Source organism: Sphaeroforma arctica, assembly GCF_001186125.1.
Source record: "Sphaeroforma arctica JP610 unplaced genomic scaffold supercont1.187, whole genome shotgun sequence".
NCBI lineage: Eukaryota > Ichthyosporea > Ichthyophonida > Sphaeroforma > Sphaeroforma arctica.
This window is the reverse complement of record NW_014040371.1, coordinates 9,365-19,589: the sequence shown is the minus strand read 5'-3', so window position 1 is coordinate 19,589 and position 10,225 is coordinate 9,365. Positions and strand designations below refer to the sequence as shown.

The following is a 10,225-nucleotide window of genomic DNA, read 5'->3' as shown; positions in this document are numbered from 1 at the left end:
TATATATGTGTGTGTGTGTAGTGTGTAGTGTGTATGTGTATATATATATATATATATATATATATATATATATATAAATATGCCTAGATGTAACTATATAGGTATTTGTGTGTGTGTGTGTCTCTGTGTATGTGTAAATGTGTTGATACTATATAAGATGTCAGTATACATATACTTTTCAATATACTAGACATATGCGTATACAAATACATATACATATATATGTAGACATATATGTACGTGTGTATATATATATTTATATATATATATATATATGCACTATATAGAAAAAATGTGTACTTTATCATCGGCGCACTTCTTTCTGCCTATGGCATATATACTATATATATATATATACTTTATCATCGTCACACGTCTCTTTGTCTATAGCGCTCCTGTTATGTTCATGCATCGATTTGTTTTTTCATTGCCCGGATTATTTGCAGGCCCACCGTGGAAGCTATAAACGTTCGTATCTTTCGAGTCGCCAAAGTTATGCGATTGATTCCCAAAGAGATTATGCATGTGGAGCGAAACGAGTCGCTTGATTCGTCCGATGCTTCACGCCAAAGGTGTGTGGGTAGTAATCCCAGTGATATTTGTTGTACTCTGCGGCCGTCATCGTGAGGTAACTTCCACAGTTTTGTACACGAGCGTGATAAGATTGGCCGAATTTTATTTATATTTTTTAGAAACGCTCGCTTCGGCGTGCATATTGTGTCACAGTTTATTTATGCGTTTGAGTTGGTTTTGCCATAACTCTCACCAGTTGTGATACCTAGGCGTCTACATAGCGTATCCCCGACTATCATCCGCTGTTTCAATTCCGCCTCCACGAAGCATAGCTTGCCTATTCATTCTAAATATATCTGTATGATCAAATCAATTATTCACAGACAAAGAGCGCTCAGGGCACTCAACAGTCAACTGGGACCTTCGGATCAGAATGCGTGAGCCGCTAGACCAGACTATAGTGATCACCTGGAAGGCTTACACGATTTGAATGTGGGGTTTAACAGCGCAGCGTAGTGAAGAAACACCCGAGAGGAATGCTATGCCGCAGGTCAATGCATTTTGGCCCATTTGATCTGCGCGAGATGTTCTCCGATGTGAGATAACATCAGGTGTCTACAAGATGCACTGTGTGGGATTATCGAGGATAGTGCGATGGCGGTAGTAGAATGTGGCGGAGTCTCTGGCGGTGCACATGAAACCTACACGTATGTCCACTGGTTCGAGAAACGCGGCGGCAGTAGTGATAGTACAGCGAATGTGGGGGGGTCTCTTGCTGTGCATGCTGCTTACCAGTATGTCTATGTGGTCCAACAAACATACCCGCTACAAGTTTGAGAGTCATAGGGCTAGAAGAATGTGTCCGGAATTCGCGTGTGTGACAGTTATGCCGACTTGGAGGGTTTCGCAAGCGCTCTGAAAGTAATTAAAAGACTCTGTTGGTTGAGAGTACTTGGAACCTTCTCCACATATTGCACACCGTGGGGCCGAAGCTGGCCCCAAAACAGGCCATACTATTTGTAGACGATGAAGTAGTTCGGTACACGTTCGTGCAGATAACGTTTGCATCTTTAGTGGACCCACAAGGCCGCTTATGTACGCATCTCACGCCTTACTGGCACTCGCACCAGTTCAAGACTGAGCGGAGAATACCAAGTTCTAAGGGGACTCAACGTATGTTCTTAAGGATGAACTGAGATGCTGAACTTATAATAAACATAATGGACTGCGCTTGTATTCGCTTCTGTTGTGCAACCGTATCAGTTAATTATAACGCTCCGACTTCATGCGTTGACAGTAGTCTTCGCGTGACAATGAGGAGGTGCCAGTCACGGCAAATACACAATATTGTAACAAGAAAACATAGGTGCGTATGGACGACTTTGTGAGTCATCCGGTCACCTCCGGTCGGAACTAACCCAGTAAATATGTATACTGCAATACGCTTGTAGATTTATTTTAATTTGTATTTAAACTATTGTGCTATAACAATTCATCTCTCAGTAGGTAGGGCGGGTTGGTAGCAACTGATTGTGATGGTGGTAGAATCGTGCAATGTGCCGTTCTGAGCTGTGTATACTGTCAGCATTCTTGTGTGTGTGTCGGCTTGTGATGTGTCTATTATGTAGAGAGCAATGTATTTAAGTATTCGGCATTACTGCCGGCATGCTCTACGCTTTAAATATACATACAACTATAGAATTCCACTATGTGAGGCTTGACATGTACGGTACACCTCTATTGTATATTCTTCCTTCGTTTGCGTGAGACAATTCTGCTTGCAGCAGGTTGTACTGAACTCTCCCAAATTAGCAACGACTGCATCGTTGGAATTTGTACCGTATTTGTGGTTGGTGGAACAAGCACACCCGGGCAGTTGGTTAGCTTCTGAACAGGAACGTGGGGAGTTTGGATCAAAGGTTATGCAATCGGGAAGCAAGGGATCGAATAAGTTCAGCCCCCCTAGGAGAGGTGTATTGTCTTGGCAGCAGTGCGAGTCAAACTCGTTGCTCCTAGTAATAGCCACGGCGGCATTAAGCAGATTGCAATGTCGGTGCTCTTCGCGGGTGAACCCAATAATGCCCAGTACCTGCGCACATACTTGAATCCCTAGACCAACCTGCGGTTTACAACAAGTCTTGTCGAAGTTGCCGCTGAAAGACATATCAATGCTTGCTGAGAGGATTATAGACTCGGCCATTGCCACATATATTTCCGCTAACACCTAAAGCTTGTGCGCACACCTCTATGGCTATGTTTGCTGGGGCATTTGCACAACAGATGGTATCGAAACTGGCCACGTCAGCTACTAGCGAATAGACTAGGCTGGGGTCATACACTCAATCGTTACCACAGACATTGTTGTTTGTACCCACCAGATTCCCACATAGGTTCAGCACGTTCACGTTTGTCTCACAACACTTTGCATTGAACTCGGCAGCCGCAAATACCTTGACACTAGCAAGACTCGGCGCGTACACGCTGCCCTGCGCACAGAGGAAGCCATCAAGGCCATGGGCCTGATCACACGTATGGGCCTCACAACAAACTCTATCGAAGTCACCGGTACTGGGACAGAGTAAAGCTGATAGTAGATTCTTGTAGACACGCCCGGCTGCACATGTATATCCCTTGAGCCCTACTGCCTGGAAACACGTGGGAACTACATCCACAACGTTACAAACTGGGCTACATTCTGGAAGTGTGGGCTCGTACCCCATTATGTCTTGACAGCACGTCTGGTCGAATGTATCGCCATTCGTTCCAACCACGTTTGCCATAGCAGCTATGGAGAGCACTCTACCTTTACCGCAGCTATTACCCAGCACGCCTAGCAAGTCAGCGCATACTTTCACTGAAACTATCGGGGTTGTACAACAACTGGTATCAAAATCTTCATCTATGCTGACATCAGCTTTTAAAATGTCGTATGTGCGCTCACCGCTACATGTATAACCAATTAATCCAAGGGCTTGTACGCAAGTTTGCACATTCAGTATTTCGCCGACTACACAACACTTTCCATTGAAAGTACTGACTGTCGCTTCAACGGTTAAGAGGCTAGTGCTGGCTAGCACAAGACCTTCCAGACAAGTAGCTCTTCCCAGTAAACCACCGCAAGTATCTATATGTATGTCTATGTCGGTATCACAGCATTTGTAATCAAATTCTGATGCAGTGGAGATGGTCACTCCTGCCCTATCAGTAACATATGCACGTCCACTGAGACACGTATAGCCCAAAAGGCCCACCAGAACAAGTCTCGACTGGGTTGTTATTGCAAGTTTTCTGACACTCTGAGTCTTGTTGGCAACAGATAGAGTCAAAAACCCCTGGCCGATTTACAAACACGCCCACATTGAGGAGACTGTATTTTCGCCCGTTGCCGGAGCGATATCCCAAAACTCCTAGCGCTTGAGCGCACATTTTCACATCCACAGATACTCTTTACAGCACTGGTTATCAAAGTCCAATGTGGAGCTGACGGCAACCGTGGCTGAATTAGGATCAAACACTCTACCATCCAAGCAAACAAAGCCGGCGATTCCTATCCCCTGACTACATTTCTGAACGTCAGGAACACAATCCGGCTCCTCCTTTGTTTTACAACATTGATCATTAAAATCTGAAAGCAAGTTCAAGGCTATATCTGCAGACAGGGAGTTGAAAACGCGTCCGTCCAAACAGGCCCCTAAACCTAGCGCTTCGGCACAAACCTGCACCTTTAGATCAATGCCCAGACAGCATTTAGAGGAGAATTCGGCAATATTAAGGAGACTCACAGACAATCCTACACCTGCAGGATTAAAAATTGTTCCTTCAGGGCAAGCGATTCCATCGGTAATATCTCTAGCCCCCTCACAGCTGGACAGATCAATGTTTATAATATCAGAAATAATTGAGATTTTGTCGAGTATTCCACCGATAGCAACAGAAAATTTTCATGTTATGGACGAAGAGGAGAACACTCGGGGTATAAGCAAGCAATCGTACCATGATGCTGGCTGGGAGTGAACGTGTATAAATGCACAGTTATGTATTCAATGAACATTTTGTTTTTATGTGCCAGTCTTTAATACATCAACATAATACGAGAAGTACGCACAAAATATCAGACACTATAAATATTTTCTTCGACTACTTTCGACATTAGATTATGCTATTTGTATGTTGTTTTTCTCGTAGATTGTTGCGATCTCGACTGTAAATTTTCATATCGACAAATTGACAATTCACTAGACCTGGCACTGGGCAGAATGAAGTCGGGGCGCACCTTCTGATTTATACCTGTAGCCTGTAGGCAGTGTAGAGCTGTAGACAGTACATAGATGAGGCCTACTCTCTGATAGGGGTATTTTGTACACAACAGTCAGGATTCAGAGGATCACTGGATCAGGAAGGCAATATCAGTCACAACACTGGTAACAGATTCATCATTCATCGGTTCATCCCCGTAATACTATATTAGAGCAGGAGCAGTGCGCGAAAGGCATTTACCATGTGTTTGTTTCTGTGATCTGTCGTGTTGCTTTTTTCTTTTCTTCATAGCCTTCGGTTCAAATTTCAGACGGCTATGTTTTTTTTTGACCAAATATAACTATAGTTTTGTTTTAAAAAAAAGCAGACAACAAACAAAAGAAATCTAAAATATTAAAAATGTAAAATATTAACATATATAAATACCTCCTTTGGTTGTGGTTTGCCCACTGCTCGAAGACTGAAAACTGCACGAGAGGACGCAAGACTCACTCACTCACTGGTATATGTTACTCTGAGTCTCGACTCTCGACCCTCGAGTGAGTCTGGACTCTTGATAAATAGGGGGTTATGTCTCAGGTCAATATCCTGACGTATTACATTTTTAGACTTCTGGGTATTTATAATAAACGACATATCGTATTGTCCTCTAGATATGTCGAGCCCTCAGGGTACCATTCGTTTGCGACGGTCTCCACATTCTTTTTAAAATAACTAAATATCTATGTACTCATATGTCGCATAATGAAATTTGCTAGAAATTTATAAAACAAAGAGATCTCTACATTGACATACCAGCCGCCTCTGAGGATCTGACTCTCTCTCTATTTATTTAAAGACACTCTACACTGTCTACAGCAGGGTTGTTAAACGGACAAGAAAAGTCCTGTCCGAACAACCATTTGCATTTACGGACAGCGGACAAAGGGCATTATATGGACCAAACAAACGGACAGGCATCAATCTTGAAATGGACAATGGTTTGCGACAATTTGTACCTGGCGATTTTCAATTTACCAGTGGACAACAGGTCTTTTTCGAATGGGACACATGGACAGCCGCAAAAACAGGTCATAATACCATGGACAGCCTTCCCCCCCCCCGGACAGTTTAGTCCATTTGTCCGTTTAGCAACCCTGGTCTACAGAGTACAGTCTCTCTCTCTACTCTAGAGTAGAGTCTACTACTCTCTCTCGAGAGTGTCTTCTGCAGAGTGCAAACCTAAGCTCAATCCGTTAATGGTATACAGAATAAAAGTTGAACGGAAACGTTTACTGATTCATTTTGAAAAAGTTAAAACGGGAAACTGAATGAGGTTAGGTACAGACTAGAGAGAGTGAGATAAATAAATATTATACATAGTAGAGACTAGTCAGACTACTCTCTAGTAGTAAACAGAGACAACTCTACTAAATATGTTTGTAAATATACACAGTTGCACACAGCACATTGCACAATGTACACGCCACACACACGTCTCACACTCACAGTCACACACACTCACGTCTCACAGTCGCGAATGTTGTATATATTTACATATATTCCGAATTGGGCTAAGTACATAAAAATACGAAATGACTAATTATTTACTATTTTACATAAATATCTGATTATATTTATCTCAATCTGGCGCTATTTCAAAAATGTATTTACTCCCATATCACCACCACATGCCTATATACAATTTTTTAAAAAATGGTTTCATTTTTTTCAGACACTCTCCAGCAACGCTCAATATGTTTGCCTATATGCGATAAATTTTAAACGTAAACGCAAAAAAGGTTGGCTTTTAAAAGCGTTTTAGAGTATATCGGGGGCAAATCATTTGCACCTGAGAAATTGACCGTTTAAATAAAATGAAAAGATGATTTGAAACTATTCGCAACTTGACACAGTGAAAGATAGGACAATTCGTGACAGATAGGCCGTCTCAAAAAATGGACCTATTTGTAAACCCAGAGGACTATATTTAGGATAAACTTTGAACGTAAACGCTTATTATTTTCTGTTTTATACGTTTTTTTAACGGGAAACGTAATGAGGTTAGTTCTCCAGTCTCCACTCTATCTCTCTACTCTCTACTCTAGGCTCGGAGAGAGAGTAGAGACAGAGAGAGTGGACGAGTTGCGACTCGCGCACACTGTCACATTGTCACACAGCAGGCAGGCTGATTTCTCCCTCTGATAAAAATATAACGGATCATATTTATCGATTGATTTCAAAGATTTGACTGTACAATTTAGGAGGCTATGGTTTGACTTATTGACTCGAATCGCGAATATTTAATAAAAGCTCCTGCTCTGATTGAATACATACATTCTATCTGGCAATTTAGAATTTTAGAGTCCTCTACACAGTACACTGTGTCACGGTGACTGGATACTTTCTCTCTAGTATATCTGGACTCAATCTCTGCTTGACTTCAGGAATCAGAAGGCACGCCTGGCAAGAGAGTGACAAGACGGAGGACGGTGTCAGGACTCAGGAGTGACGGCCAATAATAGACGAACTGACATTTTCCGCTGTGCGTGTACTGTGCAGTCGACTAGCCGGCCGCAATTTTATACCATCGCTCTGCGTGATATTTTCTAGAGTCTAGAGCGAGAGAGAGAGCGTCTGAGTCTGACAGGCTAGAGTTTCCATTGCAGCTACAATAGCGTCGGAGCCTGTTGAGTAACTTGAGTTGCACGAATAAGCACTTGCTAAATTCCAGTTTGTTCATTCCTTAGCCTGGTCAATTGGTCATCCGTACAGAAACGTTTCACTGGGTCCCTTTAAATGCAGCTCTAATATATGCCATCACTATGAGTCAGTGCAGAATTTAAGAGAAGAGCGTCTGTTACGTCGAAAAAAGGCAGGGCATATTCTGGCCTGATGCAATACAAGTACTCTCAGACTCAGAGTCTCAACCCTTATCTCTGCCCCGGACATAGCTGTTGTATTAGGCTCAAGATCTGCGACATCCCCACTGTGCCAGTGGAGTTTCCGCTTTGTATCCGGCCCCAATGAGTGCCATCGCTCTGATTGAAGCCAGCATCCAAGAGGCGAGCATCTGTCGCATGGAAGGTGTCGACAATCTGAAGGATAGATGCAAGCGCGCAACGACATTATAATTTGTGTCTTGGTTACACTTGTGCATGGGTATTAGATGGATATTGCCATCAAGATCGGAGAAAACATGTGTTGAGATAATTACTTGTATACTTTTTTAAAGTATAAAATCATCATGAAATGTGTATTTCGAATCGTGTTGTGTAAACGGATCCCGATGCGAATCAGCGATTGTATTTATGTGAGACAAGATTCGATAAATGAACACCACAGTAATTGGTACGCAAATCTAAGTTGCTGGTTAATGGTGGATTATAACGCATGGGCACACAGTACAAAGCACAGGCAACAACAGCTGATGTTTCATCTGCTGAGTATACAAACAGCAGCAGAGCATTGTGATCTTTTTCACAATTAGATAGCGGTACGTAAACACATCTACAAAGATATATAACATACGCTGCGCAAGTGATGAGAGACGCAAAAGATGTGCAAATGCTGCACACTCAACATGCACCAGCATTCCACAACTACAATCCTTGCACAGGAGAATATTAATTTTGTTCGTTGTCGAGAAGAACCCTCACGTGACAGGTCAGCGACTTCACAGATTGTCATTTTTTTTACAGTAGAATACCCAAATGATTAAGTTAATGTTTAATAGAGATACGTGTAAATATGTGTATAATAATTATGCACTCCATCACTGGTCACACCGAAATCGACACTATAAAAAACAGAGAAAACATCGGCGAATACACAGTGTGCACGCAATGTACAGGTACAGACTAGGCACAGCCCCAAACTCCGTTGATATATGCGTATAAAAGCTTTACCGTACACTACCATATACATCACATTGTGCACAATATGTCTTATCAATGTACACGATAATTGTGTGTAAAGTGTCCGTATCTATCCACAAGCCATCATATTTGTGTATGATATACCTTGATGTTGTATTCGAGCACTATAGCTGCGACACGACGAGACCATTCATATACGCGAGGACGGACGCGCGTGCCAACCTGGCCAGTCCCAGAACTCATGAGAAGAAAGAAGATCCTTCCTGCCGGTCAATGAATGAGAAAAGATATCTATAACTTGGATGATAGACCTCCATTGAATCTGTATACTAATTTCTGATAGGATGAATCCTAAAGCATATATGTACGACTACGTGGATACTGCCAAACAAATACACCATTGCACAGAAATCAACCAGCGATACCGTTGGCGTCCTCACTAGGGTTGACCAGTACTGCTAAATCTATTCTGGGATTGTATGCGACGTGAAGAACCAGAGCCCTCCATGGGCCACCGAAGCGAGAACTCGATACAAAAGAAGCTTGGTCAAAGCTCGAATGTATATAAAGTCATAGGCATATGCATAGGCAAGTGCGAGCTATCAGTGTTTCAAAAGGTATATGAATGAATCCGAAACCTACGTAAATACCTACCATTTCGTATATGGCCAGGACATCCCTCCGCTAAACTTGCCAGCGCGGGTCTGAGATGGCTCTCTACATGCGCAAAAGATGACTTGAACACATTCCACATTCCATGGCCCAGTACAATAGTTTCGTACTCTCTGCAATGGTCCGGGAGAAGCTGCGTTGCCATGGCAGCAGCGAATTCTTCAATTTCTCCGGCAAAGGTGGTGTTGATCTCAAAGTTGCCTGGTAACTTTTCATATAAGTAGTATGGGCATTGCTTGCAAGAAATAAAGCTTACGTTCACAAGGTTCCCGAATTCACATTGATGCTGAACAAAAATGCAGAGCTGGATTAATATTGTTCACAAACAATTATGTCAGAAAGTGAAGTGACCAGAAAACAGAGGGGCAAGCCACATCTCTCACAGCCGAGTAAAGTGTTGAAATGCTCACAAGGTCGAGCACCTGAACTGTATAAACGAATATACATATCTTCACAAACAAAAAAAAAGCCCGAAAAAGTGTTCCGCAGAGTTATTATGTTCCAAATGATTATGCCTATAAAAGCGTAGGCAAACACCGATATTCCGTTTATGGATTCTATTCAAATTTATAAGCAGCTGTAATGATACCACCAGTACACAGAGAACGAGTGCAAGGGTATTAAATATTCAAATTAAATTCCCATCACAACACTCATATACGAATAGATGTGCCCGTACCTGCAGAATCATGTCGTCGTGCTTCTCAGCCTCCGAAAACATGAGCGTGAAATTTTTAGACGGATGGGTTGCTGCTATGAAATAGCTCCAATCTTGCCAAAAATTCCTTGCTATGTATGTATTGAAGAAGCCGATTCAAACGGTCAGCATGGTAACTATAGATACACTGTGAATTTGGAATATCAATTGAAAACATATATGACTCGTGTTATATTCAAATATACATACATACATACATACATACATA

At 42.2% G+C, this 10,225-nt stretch overlaps 4 protein-coding genes across 4 annotated transcripts; 1 reads left to right on the top strand and 3 right to left on the bottom strand.

The window, feature by feature from the left end:
- Positions 1-79: 79 nt before the first annotated feature.
- On the top strand, positions 80-954 carry SARC_03611 (hypothetical protein; the record flags this gene model as incomplete). Its single annotated transcript, XM_014302582.1, has 3 exons — positions 80-111; positions 447-572; positions 897-954. 3 exons carry the CDS (start codon positions 80-82, stop codon positions 952-954), a joined length of 216 nt encoding a protein of 71 aa, XP_014158057.1.
- Positions 955-2,206: 1,252 nt separating this feature from the next.
- On the bottom strand, positions 2,207-2,713 carry SARC_03610 (hypothetical protein; the record flags this gene model as incomplete). Its single annotated transcript, XM_014302581.1, has 1 exon — positions 2,207-2,713. The coding sequence occupies one exon, from the start codon at positions 2,711-2,713 to the stop codon at positions 2,207-2,209; it is 507 nt and encodes a 168-aa protein (XP_014158056.1).
- Positions 2,714-2,852: 139 nt separating this feature from the next.
- SARC_03609 (hypothetical protein) lies at positions 2,853-3,293 on the bottom strand (the record flags this gene model as incomplete). Its single annotated transcript, XM_014302580.1, has 1 exon — positions 2,853-3,293. The coding sequence occupies one exon, from the start codon at positions 3,291-3,293 to the stop codon at positions 2,853-2,855; it is 441 nt and encodes a 146-aa protein (XP_014158055.1).
- A 3,733-nt stretch (positions 3,294-7,026) lies between these two features.
- Positions 7,027-10,092, bottom strand: SARC_03608 (hypothetical protein). Its single transcript, XM_014302579.1, has 4 exons — positions 9,979-10,092; positions 9,282-9,507; positions 8,772-8,890; positions 7,027-7,847 (listed from the first exon to the last, which is right to left on the bottom strand). Exons 1-4 carry the CDS (start codon positions 10,018-10,020, stop codon positions 7,683-7,685), a joined length of 552 nt encoding a protein of 183 aa, XP_014158054.1. The 5' UTR covers positions 10,021-10,092; the 3' UTR covers positions 7,027-7,682.
- Positions 10,093-10,225: the final 133 nt, after the last annotated feature.